Source organism: Anguilla anguilla, chromosome 14 (assembly GCF_013347855.1).
Source record: "Anguilla anguilla isolate fAngAng1 chromosome 14, fAngAng1.pri, whole genome shotgun sequence".
NCBI lineage: Eukaryota > Metazoa > Chordata > Actinopteri > Anguilliformes > Anguillidae > Anguilla > Anguilla anguilla.
The window spans coordinates 12045731-12066636 of record NC_049214.1 but is presented as its reverse complement, the minus strand read 5'-3'; the positions used below and the strand labels follow the sequence as shown (position 1 = coordinate 12066636).

Here is a 20906-nt window from a genome sequence, read left to right as displayed (position 1 = left end):
GTGTACAGTTAAATAATTCATACGTATATTTGATATATCTGCTGACTTTTATGAGGGCGGCAGGGGGCTGTAGACTATGCATTTCAGAGGCCAAGTAGAGGCCATTGAAAGTTTCTGCTAATTTTTCATAATCATAGCAAGACAGAGAACTCTCTGAGAATTCTCCTCATCAATATTCTGGTATTGTAAGCTGGGCCGTCACCCGTATTTATTTTTGACAGCATAATTTCATTACACATATGTCATTTTCATTTCCAGTTTTATTAGATAGTATACCAAGTTCAAGGATGGTAAATTCACACTCATGTTTCTGCCCTTTGGAACAAGGAGACACATTTCTACATTTGTAAGCTGCAGGCAAATAACCATTGGGAGGGAAGCTCATTGAGCGTATCTCAGCATCAAACTCCAATCTTACACAGAGCCAGTGACAAGAAGAAAGTTAGAGGGAGTGATTAAGGGAAACATCAGGGGTATGAAGACAAATGTGTGTTGGAATGAGAAAAGGGGAAAAAAAAAACAATGGAAATGTAAAACACAGAGAGATGAATAGAAGAGCACGGGGGAGATGGAGAGATAAAAAGAGAGAGAGAAGACTATTAATTCCCTAGATGTCAGTAATCTCTCCACATGCCTCATCACTCATGGCACACCAGTCAGAGCAAGGCTGACTGGCAAATTAGCAGTATTTTCACACGCTGTATAACAACTCGGTGCTTTCAAGGGCAATTGCCTCTCCCTCCTCCTTTCGGCTCGCTGGCAGCCAGATCAGAGGCAGCAGAGGCCTCGCCATAAAACAGCCCCAGTGGGAGAAAGTGCGGATCAAACCACACCTCTCCTCGAGAGGTCTTCTGCCAGCTCCAGCAGCCACAAAAGGGCATAAGCAGCACCAGCATGTATGAGTGCATCAGCTCTGCACACCTCACAGCCACGCACACACTTACCTACCTGGACCCACACACACAGGCAGGTAACACGCATGAGCTGACTTAAATATTGCATATGTGCAGTTGCACTTGCATGCACAAGCACACAAACACACACAGGTACACACAGTACCATATTAACAGCACCAAAAAACTGCAGGAAGTCATTCCCTCTCCCTTTATCTTTCTGCCTCCCTCCATCCGTTCCTCACTCACTCCCTCAAATGACTCCCATCAGTAACTGGGTCTTGGGAGAACCAAGAGAAATGAGCAATGACTGCCTGTTACAAAAGTATAATCTAGAATTATTTCCCTCGATAACCGTGAAGTCATAGATATCAAATAACTTGAGAAAGGAAATTTTACATATTTGATTATTTGCAATAATTAGTAATTTCACGAAACCTGCAGACAGTCATATCTGTTTACACTAGTTACTTTAGTTTAATACAATCAGTTTTCTCTAATACTGTAAGAGCAGAACAGAATGATTCAAGAAAAAGTAAAAACTTTATTTTACCCCGTGAGACATGTTCTATTATTTAATTCCCCTGATGATGACACACTCGGGGATGTGTACCTAATTAACCTTTAACCTCAGCTCTAAAAGTGCACTAAGCATTTCCTTTTAATTACAACAAGCGCAGACCCCCTGAAACTGAACAGATGGGATTTTCATAAACACATTTTGTGTCAAGAAGTACCAAGGTTGCCAATACAAAAAGGAAAGGAAGCACAATAAATACATGAGAATAAAAAGTTAACTGAAAAGTAAATTACATTACAGGCATTTAGCAGACGCTCTTATCCAGAGTGACTTACACAACATTTACACAGCATGTTACATTGTATCCATTTATATAGCTGGATATATTCTGAAGCAATGCAGGTTAAGTACCTTGCTCAAGGGCACAACGGCAGTGGTCTACCCAAGAATTGAACTTATGACCTTTCAGTTACAAGTCCAGTTCCTTACCCACTGTGCTACACTGCCACCCAAATCAATGAATACATAAAAGTTTTTATTTATTTACTTACATATTAACATGCTAATGAGTGCTGTCAAGCAAATTCAAGCAAAAAACAGAATACAACATACAAGAGCACTTCACTTCCAAAAAATTTTCAATTCAATTAGCATTTAGCAAATGCACGGTGCATAACAGTTCTCATAAATAGCCATTTATCAAACATTGGATGAGCGTACATTATTTCTTTACTGTGCGCCAGCTAAGCAAAATGAGGGGCAGGAACCAATATCAATACTGTGATACATTTATTTTGGATGGGCTTGTACACACAGCTAAGAATTTTGAATTGTGCTGGCTCAAAAATGGATAAGTATGCAGACAACATCACTGACACATTTAATATTTGGCCGCAGTAGTGTAGTGGACTGGAATTTGACTTGAAGGTTAATTTCCCAGGTTGGTTCATTTCCGAGTTGATTAATTGTATTTTTGAGAAAACGACTTCCTTTGAGTAGCTTTAGTGAATTAAGAAAATAGGAATGGACAGTGTGTAAAAGTTATAAAAATATAAGTTCTGTACTGGTAGAGTCACCCAGGTAGAGGGGCCTGTAATGTGAATTGCTAAACGCTTACAAATAGACCTCCAACTTAACTAATAACAGAACTTGGCATAGAAATAGTTTAATACTGACATCTAGAGGCCTTTAACTAAACTGAGTTAGTAAAATATACTGAACTCCTTGGTGACCTGAATGTATTGGAGGCTCTGTATAATATCATGGCCCACAAACATGATATGACAGCAATCAGAAACTTAGATTAGCGTGCTCGCCTATCTAGTTAAATATGCATAGATCCACTGATTCCTATATGCATGAACAGGCATACGCTCTGTATGTGGATCACAGAGCGCAGAGTGCAGTGGTTCAGTGGATGGCACACATACGCGTTTGTGAATATTCTTGGACATGCGCGGTACAAACTGGCGGGAACGCCTAAAAAGTTTTTTTTTTTTTTTTTTTTTTGGGAACTCTGAAAAGTATACAGTAACTGACTGGGTTTTTTTGTTACGATATTTAGAAAAATACAGCCATGTCTCGCACGTTGAACTGTATCGTTGCCATTTGTCCTAATATGGGAATAGGCAACGAAGGAAATTTACCTTGGCATCCAAAACGACTTAGGTAAAACAAAAACATTAACATTACTGTGTTTAACATTTGTTGTTTCTGAAGCGGGATGTTGCTAGCGAACGACTTTGCAAACTATGGTCATCTCGCGTGTCAGTTTAACTCCGCTTCGTTCCGATTTATGTTAATATTATAAAGTAGTTATCGCTAAATTAAAAACAACAGTTCGCCATAGCTAAGTCTAATGATTGTCACTTTGGTAGCTTGATGCCTGTGTGACTTCAAACGCTAAGATGGCTTGCTGTATAACGCCAGTGTTGTGGGTTTGCGCTTCTTGATGAGGATTGATTAGCCTGTATAATTGCTTGAAATATTGTGACTGTATTATTTATGACGGATTTATTGAATTGAGTTAGCCTGTACATTGTCGCCGTCAAATAACTTAGTTTACGTTAGGCCAACTTAAATGTATAATTTTAACGTTTTTATCAGTAAGGAATTTAAACACTTCCAGAAGATGACAGTGACGCCTACGGTGGAAGGTAAGTGCTTTAACTTTTTACATAATGGGGATGATCTACGGGTAAATACATGTGGACACTAAACAGTGGGCTGCACAGGAATGTTGGTTGTAAAGCCACGTAGATTGGGCTATAATGTTGTGTTGGAAAATGTGCATAAAACTCAGTGTGTACACGAATGCTACATTCGTACATATTGCATTTACCTTTCGTGTTCAGAAAGTGCATGCAGGGTTTGGATAGTGCTGTTTCCTCGTCTCTGTCACTAACCTCTGTTTGACAGGTAAGCAGAACGTCGTGATTATGGGTCGGAAGACGTGGTTCTCAATTCCAGAACGGAACAGACCCCTGAAAAACAGGATCAATATTGTTCTCAGCAGAGAGTTGAAGTGAGTATCGTCTCCCCTCTTGTGTAGCTACGCACAACGTGGACATATCTGCATACATAAGTGCACAGTGTGCGCTTCATGTACGACACAAGATATGATCAATCATTTATAAATCACGAAACTAATGTCTTCCAGTGAAGCTGAGTCTAACGAGATATTATAATGCATTGCTGCCGCATTTGTTCTTGGTATCATGCCATTATTGATAACACAAGAATTTAAAAAGCAATAAAATTTTAGTGTTCAGTGCCAGTAAAACCTTATTTGAAAAAGCTTTATTTTATAAGCAGACAGACAAGTAACATTGCACATGTTTAGGATATATAATTGGAAAAACTGCCTAATTCACCACAGCTACTGCGGATTTTATTTAAAAGCTACTCTTCCACATAATTGTGCTTTATGTCCAGCAATGCCTGTTTTGGGAAGTTGTTTGAACATGGGCAAATTACTGAAAATTGACAGGTCAAACACAGTTTGACTTTGTTAAACGCAGTATCTGTGGATGGGTGTGTTTAGGTGTAGGTGCTCACTAAAAGTGGTTCTGATTAAAACTGATAATTATTTGTAATGATTAGTTGGGTCTAGTACAGAGGTGGACAACGAGGGCCGTATCCGTTTCCGGTTTTCATACCAACCTCCGGCCTTAATTACTCAATTAGCCCTGACAGCCTTGATAAGCGCACAAACAACAGACGAAGACTGCTTTCCTGTCCCTATGTGAAACGTGTTACTGTGATCTAATCTACGAGTGAACCCGTGTTGTTGTACACAGCCAATTGGCTCATTTAGCCAGGGTAGTTGGTGGAAACAAAAACATGCATACACACCGGCCCTCCAGGAAGGTAATTGCCTGCCCTTGGTCTAGTACCTGTGTACAGTGTCTGAATCAATGCTAAAAGCCCTTTGATGATGTTTGTGTTACACAGCGCACCCCCAGAAGGTGCACACCACCTGGCCTCTGATTTCAGTTCAGCGCTCCGCCTCCTGGACACCGCGGAGCTTGCAGAGCAGGCTGACCAGGTGTGGGTCATCGGTGGAACCTCCCTGTACAAGGTAAAGAGGGAAGTGCCACTCCTTCCTAGTGACCTCAATGGTTTCAGCACAATGAGTAAAGGAATACTTGAGAAATATTTTTTGAGAAAAAGCAGAGGTCCCAACATTGAGTCTTGGGGGACTCCACTTTGTTCAAGACCATTCCCAGATGTGATTTTTACATGGGTGATATGGGTGTTTGATAACTTTTTTCATTAAATAAATGAAAGAGTCATTTTAAAATATGTTTTGTCTTTACTCAGGTTCCCTTTGTCTAATATAAAATTTTGTCTTCAGATCTGAAACCATTCAGTGTGACAAATATGCAGTAATGGAGGAAATCAGGAAGGGGGCGAATACTTTTTCTCAGCACTGTAATTGTGTTCATCATCAGGTTTAAAGAACAGAGATACTGCTGGAGATACTCAGCATTTCACCATTCAGACTGAATATTCAGGCTCAGACTCTTAATAATCCATCAAACTCTTGAGGTCAAGCTTACATGGAACATAAACCAGAAACATCACTGGCACTCCAGGACCAGGGATGCATGTGCCCTGTTATAAAGTAATGTTACCATGTATCTGGAAATGTTGCCATGTACTTAACAAATAAAAACCTTTTGTGACTTTTATAAACAGGCACTCATATTAAAGGCACAGTACACTCGATAGTGCGTTCAGAGTAATCCTAGATTGCTCAGTCCCTTTGACCTAACACTGCTCTTCAGTGCACAGGCCTCTTTATGATGGCTTTCAGTGTTTCATCACTGTTTTGTGGAACTCAAAAGTTCTATGGTTGGAGCCGTAATGCCCAAGGTCAAACACAGGCCATCTAGCAGCTGCAGCTACCTAGTAGCTCAACAGGCAAGACAAAAAGCCACTCACCTTTTATCATCTTTTGTATTAAAAAGAACGAATACAAAAAGAAAATGAAGTTGAATTTATTTAGTTTTAAATAAAAGGTGAGCACTCCCGTTTTAAGTTAAGTTTTCGTTTCTTGGACAGACGTGTTATTTTTCTTCCAGTTCATAAATTAGTTTATTTGCGGCTAGTTTTAGTTTTATTTTTCGATAATAAGCTTGCTGTGATTGTCCTGTATTTAAATACCCAGGTGGGCTGTTTTCATTGAGGTCGCCACTGATAAGTCCATGAATTATTTATTTGTGCATGAATCAGTGAATTGAGTGAACAGGCGGGTTTCTCTCTGGCAGCTGGCTGTTATGCTTCTGAGAGGAAGGAAAGTGTTTTTTTTTTAACCTAGATCATAAGCGTATATTAATCTCACAGATTTTCACTGCAAAATAGAAAAAGAGTATCTATAGTTTCATAATGATGTTGTAAACAAGTAAATTACTAAAACACAGTAATAATTTTTTATATAAATTATCAACAAAAAAAACACAGGGTAAAGAAAAGTTAAATATAAGGACAAATGAAATGGTAAAAACTGTTACATACAAAGCCAGTTTAAAAGACTTTATGCAAGACAACAAGGCCAAAGTAGCCTGGGTCTCCTGTGAGTCTGTGGGTCTGAGAAAGCGGGAAGGGGCCAACATGGCAGCCTAATTACTTGGTATTCAGTAATGGTGGCTAGTACGATTTCTAACACTTGTTACTAGCAAGCGGGTGTTCCCCTGACCCAGCCATCTAGCTACCTCGTGTGTGGACTCAATCCATACATTTGTGTTTAGTCACAGTCATTTTTTATAACTATTGAATGTTGCTAAACGACTTGGTTTGCCATCTTGCTTGCTCTGCTTCTCTGAATGGCAGGCGGAAGTAGGCTTAACATTCGTTCCCGAATGTAAAAACCTGGGGAACCCAACGGGAAACACGCAACATTTTTAATCAGCAATGGCCACACACATCACCAATACTGCAGAGAATGTGTGAAGAAGTTTGTTAGTAGCTATAGACAGAAGCACTAAGGGCCTTTGTATAATCTAAAAGTTGACTGATATATGGGAAGTCAGTGCCGTTTCTTGGAGTGTAGGACTGGTACACTGGTGTGTGTGTCTGTCATAGAAATTGGAACTGGTAAAAAAGCTGTGTGGTTTCTAACCTAATATGCAGCAGGTCATAGTGGGACACCTCACCTAGCAAGAAAAAAATGAACTTCAAACATCCGCTGAGCCACACCAGCATCAGGAGTGTCTCCCTTTGCCTTATCAATTATAGAGTCACAAGAGGAATCTACTCATTTTAAAAAGTGTTGCTATGGTAGCTCCCTCTATACCCCGCTCTGCTATTCTAATGGATCAACTCGATAGAGGCCTTTGAATTCATTTGTTCTAAATTAATTCCTTTCTAAACACGCACACAAACACACACAAGTAAGCACACCTGGGCCAGACCTCATTAGTTTGATTGAGCTCATTTACTGTGATGGGGTTGGGTACAGCAAGGGGAACTACAGAAGATCAACCGCTAAGCACGGTAACCTTAAGTTGGCAGCACAGACTCCACTAAAGGCCATGGGTCAGGCACTCCTTGTTGCTGTAATAGAAGTGATATGATGACTGTTTCTCGAAGCATATTCTGAATGACCTGTTCCCCCAGTCTTTCAAGTGCTCTATTGAGCACTACCCTTCAGAAAGGGCAAGACTTTGAAATTAGTGACTTGACAGCATCCCTCCCTCCCCTCTCCTCCCCTCCCCTCCCCTCCCCTTCCCTCCATCCTCCTCATGTCTCCAGGTGAACCGTGTTCTTGCTTACGCAACAATAAGCAGTACACACACACACACCTTCTCTTTCCTGCTGCCTGTTTCCATGGAGACTTTGTCGCTCAAGGATACGGAGATGACGTTTCGCCTGTCCCCTCCAGTCAGCTTAGCCTTTAGTTAAAAAATAGAACATTTTATTGAAGCTTTTTTTTCCCCCCTCTCCAGTTTACAAAATGACATGGAACAAAGCGTCCATGCAGAAGGGAGGAAGCGGCGGTGCTGCCGCCCCCTCTGTGTGTCATACCTGCGCTGTACCTGTGCCTCTGCCTTTGCCTGCACAGGAAGCCATGGAGACCCCCTGCCTGCGCAGGCTCTTCGTGACTCGCGTCCGGCAGCAGTTCGACTGCGACACCTTCCTGCCCGAAATCAGCCTGGAAAACTACCGCCTGCTGCCCAGGTGGGTGGGGCCTACTGCGGCGCCCCTCTCCTCCCTTTCCTCTCAGGCCTCCGTCTTGGCATCCATTTTACCCTCTGTAGTCCTGAGACGCCAAAGCCATCTGAAGAGGTTCACTGTTCGATCGCCCTCTCTCCCTCTCCCGGCAGTCTCGGAGTTGTCAAGGTCTCCAGGCCTGTGTAATAGATGATGTAGAATGTGACCCTTCAAGCCACATTTACGGTTCAAAAAACTTTTTATTTATAATAGCATTACAGCAGTACCCATTTATTTATAATAGCATTACATATGCATGTAATTTAGTTTATATAATTTGGTAATTTAATGATAATCTGATTATTAGTAGTAATTAGCCTTATTTTATTGAATTGTGCTGAAATCTAGATGTCGTCGGAGTAGGCAGAACTCTTAGGCAGGCTGCCAGGAACAATAGTTGGGCCTGGGGGGGGGGTGGGGGGTCTGGTTTGTATTTAACAAATTGCTCTGACTTAGTCCGCAATTATGATATTAGGTCTATTACCATTCAGTCTGGTTTTTCCATTGTCGGGAAAGTGAGGATTAAGTAAAAATATGTTTATTTTCTGAATCCAGTGGTTTCAACAGTCGGACTGACTGTTAAAATGTTCATCGCCAGTGTTATTGTGTGCTAGAACCCCTCGTTATCTTACATATAATATATATTTTACATGATTTAATTTAAGAATTATTATTGAAAATAATTATCAGTTGCCAAATTCATTGCTATCATGTCATGTTAAAAAATTCCTTTCCTGGTGCAGCAAACGATGCATTACAACAATTAAATTGCGTAGCAGAGAAAAGATGTCATCACATACTGTACATTAGAGATCACAAAAACATCTATCATAGTGACGTCCTGTGCATGCTTTGTCCCTCTCTTCACAGTTTCCCAGAAGTACCAGAAGGTGTACAAGAGGAAAATGGGATTCAGTACCATTTTGAGGTGTATGAAAGCATTAAAAACTAGCACTGACTGACACAATCTCCGACACACTGCCATACCTTCATATCAAGGCCACAGAGATGTGCTGATAAAGGAATAGTGTGGCTCACAGTTTGGTTGTACTATAATTATGCACTTTTGTTTAAATAAAAGATCCCGTTCCAGTTTCTGGGCCTTCATTTAATTTGGTTGGTCATATAATCCTCGTTCTGCAGTGAGGACTTGGCCATAGCATCACCCAGGGGGGCACACTACTAAAGGCCTTAATGTAAATATGGCCATAACTTAGCCACAATCACACCCTTCAGATTCCATAACCCACTAAGCTCAAAACCCCGGATCTGATTTTGTGGGTCACTCGCTCAAGCACTATTTTTAAAGAGTTTTAAGGGGATGCTAAGCGGACGGTATGGCACGACTGTGGGGTCCACCATAACTGGTCCAGAATTTACACTGCCAGGCCTGTGGTTTTGCATGTTCTTTTTCAGTGCATCCAGGCAATTCCTTCCACCGCACAAAGCCATTAGCGGTAATTTAAGTACATTTCTGATTTCATTTAATATCCAGAGATTGCCACTGCACTCAAGCAGCTCATCCACGCCGCGTGTTAACAATGGAGAGAGCATTTGCATTTCTGATGGAACCACAGAGCCATTATCAGCACTTTCACAGATGGAAACACCTGGTGAATGTATATTAGAGGCCAGCATCTCTACATCTCTCTCTCACACTGTATTATTGTAGTCGCTGGTGAAAGGGCATTTATAATACTGATTCTCCTTCAGGAGGGAAGTTCCATAGTCTGAAGATCACAGGCTTCTTTTTTTCCTTTTAATTTTGTAAATACAATAATCCATGTTCAGTGGTCAGTATGGTCTGAAGGGCATTAAGTAATGAAGTAAGATGCAGGCATATATATATATATATATATATATATATATACACACACACACACATACACATACAGACAGGTGACAAATTAAAGGAAAAAAGTGTCTTAGTAAGGTGTTGGGCTACCACGAGCCACCAGAACAGCTTCAATGCAGCTTGGCATAGATTCTACAAGTCTCTGGAACTCTACTGGAGGGATGGAATACCATTCTTCCAAAAGATAGTCCCTTATTTGTGGTTTTGATGATGGTGGTGGATTTCCCATAGGTGTTCAATTGGGTTGAGATCTGGTGACTCATATAGCATATAATGGACATCATTTTCATACTCATCAGACTATTCAGTGACCCCTTGTGTACTTCAGTGTACCGGAAGAGACCACTCCCAGGATAGGAATGTGTCATAGGATAAAGGTGATCTCTCAGAATAATATTTTATTGGTTTGCTGTGACCCTTCCCTCTGAGGGGACAAGTGGACCCAAACCACGTCAGGAAAATGACCACCACTTCATACCAGAGCCACCAGACCCCGCTCACTGCAGCGGTTAAGCATTCAGGGCTGTGTCGTTCCCTTGGCGTACGCCACACATGTACTTGCCCACTTGTCGAGAATATGGTGAAGGATGACTCATCTGACCATATCACTTTCCCACATCTCTGTAGACCAGTGCCTAGGGCTTTTGCACCCCTAACTTTGTCTTCGTAATGCAATGGGTTTATGCACTGAAACCCTAATATAATATCCTTCTCCATGTAGCTGTCGACGAACTGTTCTTGCTGACACAGCCTGATCACGTCCTGCATTGACATTCTCAGTCACCTGAGGAAGAGTTGCTCTTCTGTTTTTCCTTACATATCGCACTAATGCATGAGCGTCACGGTCATCGAATGTGCAATTTCCAACCCTATTTACTGATATTTTTTCCGTAGCTCTAAGTAGTCCCTGTTCCTATTGAAACGCAAGCCAGTTGAGCAGTCTATGTAACTGGAGCTCCTGCCTTCCATGCTCCAATAATGAACCCTCTTTCAAAGTCACGTAGATCTTGTCCTTTTGCCATCTTGATCCTAAATCAAGGTCAACTGTGCCTGCTCAGCATTTTTATACATGTCACAGAGCATGATAGGATGTTAATTTATTAATTGTATCATGCAGTACACCTGTACGAATGCATGTCAGCTTCTAAATTTTTTCTACCAACGATGGCGACATTACTGCACCCTTGACTCTCAGTTACAGATCTTCACAGTAAGACCTCACAGGATGGCACATCCATGGTCTATGGTTACAATGAAATTATCTTAAAAACGAAAGTGCAGAAAAAGAAAGAAAACATTTGTTCTGCACTGCTTTTGTCGACGATGGGGACCCAGCAAAGACCACAATGGAGTCTGATTCAGATAGCGTGTTTCTATTTCTAAATGAATAGTGAAATTAAAGTATTTGTCCAGCACAAAATTAACCCAATCAGTGCACAGTGGGAGGTAGACTGCATCACATTACCCTTGATAAAAGACAGCAAACATGGCGTCATCACACACCAGAATGTTCCCACTGTAAGAGCAGCAGGAAATGCAGAGAGGGTGAGGGAAAAACTAATTACGCACAGATTCTACCTGCGAGCACGCCAACTTCCCCCCCGCTGCCCTTGAGAGCTGCTCCTTTACTGGTCGGGTTCTTCCTGTCACTCAGTGCGGAGTCTCCACCCACTGTTGCAGAATCTCCACTCAAACCAGTGGCAACTCTCTCTCTCCCACACCGTCCCTTCGCTCTGTAAGAGAGAGAACAGCACATTGCCACAGACCTGAGAAACATCTCACCTGTTCCACACACACACGCACACACACACACACACACACAGTCCTGCCTGTAGGCAGGTGGCATTTAGTCCACAGACTGCCGCATATCTTTTTTTATTTTCTCTCTGTTTATCGCTCCCATCCATTACATTCTCCTCTGTCTATTTATTGTTTTCTGATGTAACTTTCAAAGCTTTATCATACACAGAAAACAAGTGTTGTAACGCAGTGGATTACTTACTCCCTCGCCAAGATGTGACATAGTGCAAGAAAGGAGTGCATCCAGGAGGCCTCGAGAAGATTTGTAACCAAGAGCTACTGGTGAGTACACTCGCGCTCCACATGCGCTAACGCGATGCGAGGCGACGGTATGCTTCAGTCTTGGAAAACTGGCAGCGCTCGGTCACTGCTGACCGTCTAAGACGCAAAGCCCTTGTGTGTGCCGAGCGCAGTTCTTTGTCTTATCGCACGCTTTAGACGGGCTGGAAAGGGATTTTTTTTCTCTCTCTCTCTCTCACTCCCACAGCGGTGCCTGCATCGCTGCCCTTTCCCTCGCTCAGCGCGCGAGCAGAGGCAGCAGGAGAGGCTGTCAGCAGCCACTCCACATTCTTTATTTGGCGTGCACTTGTCCCCCCGGCTCTGCGTTCCCGCTGGCTCCTCTCCCCGTGCGCAGAAGAGCAGCTTTCAAACGGTGCGCCCCCACCACCCCCCCAACCTCAACCCCTTCCACCCCCCCCCCCCCCCCCCCCCCCCCCCCCCCCCCCCCCCCCGCCCCCCCGGGGCTTCGGAGCACCCCGGCGGAACATCGCTGACAGGGCAGAAGGTGCCGTCTCACGCCACGCTCGCAGCATACGCGCCCGCTAACTTCCTCCATGGAAACTAGAAGCGCTGGTGATGCACGCCATACAGGACGTACCGCAGTCTTCGTACCAGGTCAACAAATAACACACAAACAGCTCCCGACTGTAGAAACATCCAAGCACGACAAATAGAAAGATTTTAAAGAAAAGTTCCGTCTGGAGGGATAAGTATAGTTAGGGTATGTATTGCTCGCTTTTTTTATGCAAAATTATGGCAGAAATGACCTGATGTGTCAAGCTGGCTTCAATTTCATAGGAAAATTCTTCCTCTTTTTCTTTAAATTTATGTGCGTGCAAAGTAAACCATGCAAAGTTTTTGTCTTAAGCAAGAATTAACTTAGTTTAATTACTGCTCGTCTGTTTAAACTACTGTCTGATTGTGCCTAAAATACATTGGATGATATCAGTTGCTCAAAATTGATCAACCTGCATATGATGGTTGGGGGTCTCTGATGGGGTCTCTGCTGGCATAACAGCAGACTGGTGCCTTTTCTGTCCCCAGAGCCATGACACCACCCCACCCTCCCTAATGACAAGGCAGGGTGTATGAAACCATGTCATGAAATGGCTGCCCCTAAAGGTCACTTCAGTTCTTGCGGCTGGTTGACACACTCAAAAGGGCAGTGACGGTGAAGCTGAGGCTGAGCTCACCTCACTGGGAGGGATGGCTAATCAGCGGGCACAGCTAACGGACGCTTTATTGCTTTATTTTCCCTTGCGACCGTGTCCTAAAGATAGGCAGGTGGCTGCGATCCACCTTGTGTTTGCTTTGCTCAGGTGTAAAACCAACGAACCCTGAACTACGCCACCCGTTCGATCACGTACCCTAGATGGGGCTTTGATGGGGTTAAATTCTTTCGTGAGATACATCCCAGGTTTTTCTGGCAATCGGCACAATGCCAATGACAGACGAAGGTTATGTTTTGATTTTACAGATACAGATTACAGATTTCAAGTGCTGTATGAAATGTTTGCGGTTAAGAGGACCAGAAAACCTGGCAACAGATCATGTCCCCAGACAACTCAAATCAGAAGCTAGGATGAAGGCGCTTTCTTTACGCATTACATTTCTGTGAATATCTCTTAAATACTAAACCAAATTGTCTACGGGTTGTATGTATTATGCTCAAAGAGTAAAAAAATGATTTTGTGTTATCGTTACTCTTGCGCCCTCAAATCAGTCCAAGGTGCCTGTTCAGTCTCTGAGACATGCTGGCTGAATAGCCCAGTCAGCCTTTGTCACTGGCTTTTCAATGGAGTGAACACTTATTATGGACTCTCTGTTCAGCCACTGCTTCAAGGCCATAGGTAAACAAAACGTTCGCTGCAGATTTAAATTCCATCCTGTAGAGCTCTCCTGAGTCTGGGTGTACAATGTAAAAGAACGGCACAGAAACCATACAAAAGACATGGTTACATCAGCATTTAACTCTTCCATCTAAGACTTTTTCCACTGGTCAGGGCAGGGTTGGTTCTATCTCTACCAACAGAATTATTTAATTGGTGTTTAGAGCATATATACATGATTTTCTTGTCAACCCAATACAACCATTTAAGATATGGCTGCAAATGTAAACTGGTTATTTCAAATTAGCATCAATTTAACACAACGGAGAAAAACATTCCTTTTTTCCATTCCTTGGATACTTGTCTATCTGGACCTCGGTACAAGCCATCATACAGGATAGGCCAAATAGGGATTAGTGTCTATTAATGCTCAATAAAAGAATCTGGGTGCTTAACATTGACATAGCAATCCCATGCATAATGACCATAGATTTGCAGCACAGCAGTGCTGTTATGTACTGTAAATTCTCTCATATAGACCTTCCCTCAAGCCCTCGCCTTGAAATCCTCAACTGTGTACCTAAAGATATAGACTTCATTTGAGAGGATGCTTTTAAGAAGCCTTTCGTTTTATTAGTGTGGAGAAACACATTTATTCAGTGTGCTGTCACACATGGTCTTGCCATCCGAGGTGCAAGTCAGCCAGCGCACAGAGAGAGAGCTTAGAATGGCATAAAAAGACAAGGCAAAAAAACACACAAAGGGCTATTGAAGCACACCACCTTTTCTAGAAAGGGCGGAGGAGAGGGGGTGGACCACGGCACTCAGAAAAGAGCTACTGCAGCAAAGGCCACTGTTTAACGTGTTGATAGGCAATTAAACCAAAGTCGAGGTTCACCGTTTTTCTGCTCAGCTAATACACAGCAGCAGTGCTGAGGACAAGACAGAGCGAACGTGTTTGAGCTGACGGACAATGCTTTGTTCCCCACTGAGAGTGAGTTATTGTGCTACTAGGTTTACAAGAGAACATGTAGCAATAAATAAACACCACCATAACGATAAATATAAATCTGCAGTGCATGTCGATAAATGCCGTTAAACTAAAGAGTTTCTTTCAAGGGTGTAGATGCACTTAAGAACTCTCATACCTATAAATCACATTTGACTTCTGAATTCAAAGACGCGTAAGAAATCATCACTCCATTCAAACCGTAACTGGTTGGAGATAGTTGAAATAGCAAAACAATAAAATGATCACACACAGACAACAATCTTAATTAAAAGGAAATCTTTTCAAATGTCTAGTTCTCTGTCTGTGACCATGTGAACATCCACTGCAGAAGAAACCCACTGGAGCTTCCATAACAGCGTGATTAGCTTCCCAAGCTGAGCACCTGGGGTCGTTACCTTGGTGAGTTAATCGTATCTCTTGTGCAGTGCACTAAGAAAGCTGGTAATAGCAGGCAGGAAAGTTTGGGTAGTTTCATTTTTTCAAGCTGTTCTGTTAACACGAGCACCTGCTGTTTATGTTTGAATATCTGAGTGACAGTATGTCTTGATGAAGGGTGATGTATTTTTGCAGTGTTCAATTAGCGTATTTATTTTCCCCATTAGATTATTGCTGTCTCTCACCTGCAGTACTGCGAAGTTGAGTTCTTAGACTGAGCGCAACAACGTCTTGCCACACGGTTAATGAATGAAAAATGAACGACGACTGGTTTTGGTTCCCAGGGCCAAAGGAAGAACGGCAGGGCCGGGGAGTTTATGACGCCGGGGTCTGCCAGTCTCCAGGGGCGCGAGCAGTGATGGAGGACGTGTCTGAGGTGCGCAGCGACGGCAGCTCCCTGCTGAAGGCCGTCTACCTGAGCCGCCTGCGCCTGACCCGCCTGCTGCTGGAGGGCGGGGCCTACGTCAACGAGAGCAACGAGCGCGGCGAGACGCCGCTGATGGTGGCCTGCAAGACCAGGCACGCCGACCAGCAGAGCGTGCCCAAGGCCAAGCTGGTCAAGTACCTGCTGGAGAGCGGCGCCGACCCCAACATCCAGGACAAGAGCGGCAGGACGGCGCTCATGCACGCCTGCCTGGAGCGGGCGGGGCCCGAGGTGGTGGCGCTGCTGCTGGGGAGCGGGGCCGACCCCAGCCTGGAGGACCACCGCGGCTCCTCCGCCCTCATCCACGCCGTCAACACCGGCGACAAGGAGACGCTGCGGGTGCTGCTGGACGCCTGCAAGGCCAGGGGCAAGGAGGTGATCATCATCACCACCGACAAGCTGCCCTCCGGCCAGCAGATGACCAAGCAGTACCTCAACGTGCCCCCGTCCCCGCACCTGGCCGACTGGCCGCAGGCAGCCTCCGGGATGCCCTGCACGTCGCCGTCCGAAATCGAGCTGCACACCTTGCCCCAGGCCGCCCGCGGGCACCTCTTCACCTTCGGGGACTGCCAGGGCTCCGGGGCAGGCGTGGCGGCGGCCTCCCAGCCCGGCTCTCCCACCCACAGGCCGGGCCCCGCCCACGGCGGCCTGCCCAGGCTGCTCCACCTGCAGCGGCTCAACTCGGAGCCCTGGCTGAAGATCCCGCCGTGCCTGCTGGCGCAGCAGACCAAGGCCTCCTCCCTGGCCGAGGACCTGCCGGACATCACCCCCGAGGAGGAGCTCTCCTTCAGGCTGAACGGGCTGAGCGTGCCCAGGGCCCCGGCCGCGCGCCACCAGGGAGCCGACCCCCGGGACGCCCCCTGCTGGGGCCAGGGGACGGAGCAGACGCCCTGCGCTGACGGGGCGTCCGTGTGGGGCGCGGGGCTCAGCCGGAAGACGCCCCACGACGACGTCTCCCCGATTCGCTTCTCCGCCTCGCACCCGGACCTCCGCCGCCAGTGCGCGGCGGCGGCCGCCGCCAGCTCGGCCGGCCGCGACGCGGACTGCTACCCCAACCTGGCGGTGTCCAGCCTGCGGAACATCCTCCAGCGCCGGGCGGTGGGCGCGGAGCACTACAGCTCCGACTCGCAGCTGTGCCGGCGCAGCGCCCTCCCCGCCGACGACGGCAGGGGCCTGCTGGAGAAGAGGAGGCTGGTCTCCTCCCGCTCCTCCACCCTGCTGGGCTCCCGCGAGTGCGCCGAGGGCCCGGCGCAGGCCGGCAGGAGGCACCCCGCCGTCCTGGAGCGCAGGGGCTCGGGGGCCGCGCCCCCCGACCACACCCCCCACGCCAGGCCCGGCCACCTGCCCCCGCTCAACCCGCACGCGCCCATCCCCCACATCGGGGTCACCCCCAGCGTCGGCGGCGGCGGCGCGGGCTGGGCAGGGGGCGCGGGCGGCGGCGGCGGCGATGTGCTCAGGCCCCTGATCCCCACGGCTCCCAGCTTCCCCAAAGACCACAAGGCCAAGAAGACGCTCCTCAGGCGACACTCCATGCAGCCGGAACAGATCAAGCAGCTGGTCACCATGGAGGAGGTCTTCAGCCACTGAGCCTCGCGCGGACGCGCCGCGTTGGAAACGACCGCTGTGCTCTTAACCTCGCCTGCACACGCGTGCACCGCGTTCCATGTGCGCTCACATCCTATGCTCCATCCAGCTTCAGCAACACGAGCTATTTTTGAGTCGGTATTGTTGTTACACGTAACTATTATTGCTTGCGATTACTTACAATCAGAGAAATTACAGAAAAAATCATTTAACGAGACTGTACAGCAGGGATACTCAAGATACTCAGATTTGGCCCAATGTTTGGTACGAGATGATAGGTTGTACATAATATATTATTATATTATACATTATATAGCACATGCTGATTGTTCCTCTGATTATAAGCAAAGTGATAATGTTGGCAGTACCTAATCAGAGGAAGACAGGTATGGCATGACTGTGCCAAGACACTGAGCTACGTAATCTAAAGGGTATGAGCCTGAATCACTGTTCTGGCACAAGTGTGCAATGATTTTTTTTATGTTTAAAAATAGCTATTGTTCTCAAGAACCCTCTGACCAGGTGTAATGACTGGCATCCTGCAGGCACACATTTAGTCACAGGACAAATGAAAGAGGCAAACGCGTACAAAAATGTCTCCGGGAACGGCTTTGAGAAAATATCGAATTTTAAAAGGGCACATTATGTCCAGGCTGAAATAACGCATTGCTGCAGTTCAAAAAAAAAAGCTACTCCCTCTGTCTCTCATTCACAGAACTTTAAGTACTGTATTTACATTAAGCTTCAGAAAGTTAAATGAATAAACTATTCCACCTGATAACCTGCATTAATTTCTGGTGAAGGGCCACCAATGCAAGAATAACTGTCATTTTGGGTATGTTTAACAATGTCACCTGTACTACAGTTATCTTTCCATTCGCGTAATCCGTCTTTCTTCTCAATGGCTACGGCAAGGAATCGTGTCTCCCCACCTGAGGCCTTCTGCTTCCTGCATCCTGATTGGTCTGCCGAGGTGATTTCGGTCACTACACCCGAAGCTTCGCTCACCATCACCGCTTCCACCTATCGAATGGTGTATCTGTTATTCTACAGTAATCATCACAGGTTTATCTATTCACGTCTAACGTTTGTGGTTTGTGTGAATCTGTGGACCATTTTGTGCAAATATGTCACGTTTGAGAGGACAGGATGGGGGGGTCACACTACAGAGTATGCTGCATCTGTGAAGAAACCCTGTAAAAAAGTTATGAGAATATAAAAACAGATTCTTAAGGCTCCTCCCTTAACAGATGATATATAGTGACATCTGAAATAAAATAAAGGCATTGCCCAATCAGGTTTCCCTTTTATTTTTTATCTTCTTAACTGCTTCAACACTCAGTTCAAGCATATAGGACATTCTAGAATCAGGACTGCAGCTTCTGAGAAATATTCAGCACTTCCTAGTTTCCTGCTCTCTATCTCTATTTGATATCTCATACAGGCTATTAAAATAAGCATCCACAATTAAATTATCACTCAGCTGCATGCAGGGTTTTTACTTACTGGCCAGCTAACCAAGCCATTATCAATCCTCAAATAAGTCTCCTAATTAATAGCCTCTAAGGACATGAAGCAAATGTAAATCTTCAGGTGACCCAAAACAAAAGATCCCTTTATAGCTTGCCAAGTACCTCTGTCCTCTGTATGCATCATTTATTCTAATGAAGCACAGCGGAAGCTTTTCTGCGGGTCCCTGTGATACTCAGATATGAGACCCATGACCACTTCCTTCACTGCAGCCAATGCATTCTGAGCATAGGGTGCCAGAGTAGCATACAGACTGTGTAACTGGGCAAGGCAATTCTCAGTATTTAGGCTTTAGTAAATATCCAGATGTACAAATGGATTGAAGGTGAGCACAAGAAAAACAGTAACCTGTGCACGTTGCTTCTGGCCAAACAGCTGGAAGCTAATGCTTCAGGAGATCCATCAGGAGATTTCGATCTAAGGCACAGTAAACCTGGTCACTCATTCAGAACTGGCTGCACAAGTAAGACCCCCTTGAAACTTATCATCAGAGTCAGGTAAACAGAATTCTCTGCTAAATGCTCACTGACTGATGCCTGGAGTCGCACAGCAAGGCACCTAATTGGCCATATCTTCACCCCAGGGAGGGAATGTTGTGGGTGGCAGGGTTCCCCTGTCTCATTGCATATTTCACACTCAGGTCAACTGGGAGCCTGCAGTCTGCCTGCACCAGAATATAACAGATTACAAAATAAAATGAGGAGATTTACCTTTGGCTTCACAAAACAATCAGCATTCCTCAACATATGGACAGCATACCATCATCAGAAGCAATCCATCGTCATCAGAATCTAAATTGTGCAAAGAATGAAAGAAACAGGCCATTTCATAATACCATGTAATATTCAGACTGCACATGAAAAAAAAGGTTTGTTTAAAATGTCCGTAGTAGCCCTTGGAAACCTAAATTTTCTAACTGACCAAAAGGGTCATTTATATTTGTATGTATTCCTCCAGCACCATAGACGTTCAGCTAAGCTGGATGATTGTAGAGTGAGGAAAAACAGCGGCTGACTGCACGTGCTTGGGAGGATGCATTTGTCTGCACTCTCACAAAATGAGAGAGAGAGTTCCAGGATAGGTACAGGCCAACAAATATGACTGTGCATTTCACATTAGTCCAGAAGGGATATGAGATATCACTCAAGGGGTAAGCAGACATGATGTTTTTTCTCTGGGCCAGCTGCCACACACCCTCCTGGTAATTACTTCAGTCAACACCCTGTCATGAAGGTACCAGCTGATCTCCTCTGCAAAGTTTATTTCAATGTCATTTGTGATTATGAATTCTCCTTGAGGCACATTCCCCTTAACAACAACCAAATGGCTACCAGCCCACAAGACTTTGGATCACTTGCTACAGGTTTGTAAAACAACGCACAATGAACGCCTGCTAGCTCTTTATGTTTGTTCGTAATAATAACAACAACAACGATAGGACCAAATAATAATAATAATAATAATAATAACCCCAATTTGCTGGCTCATTATGAATATTCATGAAAAGGCAGGGTTGAAAACAAAACGTATATGAGTCCCCCTGCACAGGGTGAAAAAAGAATCCTTATTTAGAAAATTCTCATTTAGATAACAGTGAACACAGAATTCCATGTGCCTCTGTACACACAGAACAGAATCACTTGCAGGGGGAATGGCTGGATCACTTGCATATTTCCCTCTGTGAGGGAAATGTTGGCGTACATCACCAGGAGTGTCTCCTAGGAAGCAAATTCACTTAATTTACTTCTTGCATTTTTTAAATGTTGGACATAATTAGGCATAGTGGCTCATATTTGTTTGCACTCATCTGGAGTGATATTTGTTGTACACTTCATCAGTTCTGAAGTGCTGCTTTCTGGTTGATTCTACAGAGAATACCGAGCAAGCATATGGTTTCAATAAGCAAAGCAGACACTTTCTGACAGGTGCAAAAAACTATTTGCATGTAAACTACTTTTTAAATGAGTACAAACATTGAATAACAATGTATTACTAATATATTTTGTTACTTGCTGCCATCTCTCACATTTG

At 44.7% G+C, this 20906-nt stretch overlaps 2 protein-coding genes and 1 long non-coding RNA gene across 5 annotated transcripts; 2 read left to right on the top strand and 1 right to left on the bottom strand.

Moving 5' to 3' along the window:
• Window positions 1-2916: 2916 nt before the first annotated feature.
• On the top strand, window positions 2917-9222 carry LOC118212163 (dihydrofolate reductase-like). The gene is made up of 6 exons (XM_035389806.1): window positions 2917-3081; window positions 3520-3569; window positions 3832-3937; window positions 4867-4993; window positions 7979-8094; window positions 8998-9222. The coding sequence occupies exons 1-6, from the start codon at window positions 2990-2992 to the stop codon at window positions 9077-9079; spliced, it is 573 nt and encodes a 190-aa protein (XP_035245697.1). The 5' UTR covers window positions 2917-2989; the 3' UTR covers window positions 9080-9222.
• On the bottom strand, window positions 5295-12096 carry LOC118212164. Of its 2 annotated transcripts, none has more exons than XR_004762176.1 (4): window positions 11985-12096; window positions 11552-11715; window positions 7942-8266; window positions 5295-7808 (listed from the first exon to the last, which is right to left on the bottom strand). It is a non-coding gene; the product is annotated as an uncharacterized LOC118212164 (long non-coding RNA). The 2 variants fall into 2 exon arrangements; XR_004762177.1 differs by having other exon boundaries at window positions 11561-11715; window positions 11985-12094.
• On the top strand, window positions 11715-17733 carry LOC118212161 (ankyrin repeat domain-containing protein 34B-like). Of its 2 annotated transcripts, XM_035389805.1 has the most exons (3): window positions 11715-12064; window positions 15196-15301; window positions 15622-17733. In XM_035389805.1, the coding sequence occupies exon 3, from the start codon at window positions 15696-15698 to the stop codon at window positions 17346-17348; it is 1653 nt and encodes a 550-aa protein (XP_035245696.1). In that variant the 5' UTR covers window positions 11715-12064; window positions 15196-15301; window positions 15622-15695; the 3' UTR covers window positions 17349-17733. The 2 variants fall into 2 exon arrangements, with proteins under 2 accessions (XP_035245696.1, XP_035245695.1); XM_035389804.1 differs by lacking the exon at window positions 15196-15301.
• The last annotated feature ends 3173 nt before the right edge of the window (window positions 17734-20906 follow it).

Coding starts and splice junctions, on each gene's coding strand:
- LOC118212163 (XM_035389806.1), top strand. CDS start 2,990: ATGTCTCGCACGTTGAACTGTATCGTTGCCATTTGTCCTAATATGGGA. Junction 3,938..4,866: donor GTTCTCAGCAGAGAGTTGAA/GTGAGTATCGTC, acceptor TGTGTTACACAG/CGCACCCCCAGAAGGTGCAC. Junction 8,095..8,997: donor AACTACCGCCTGCTGCCCAG/GTGGGTGGGGCC, acceptor CTCTCTTCACAG/TTTCCCAGAAGTACCAGAAG.
- LOC118212161 (XM_035389804.1), top strand. CDS start 15,696: ATGGAGGACGTGTCTGAGGTGCGCAGCGACGGCAGCTCCCTGCTGAAG.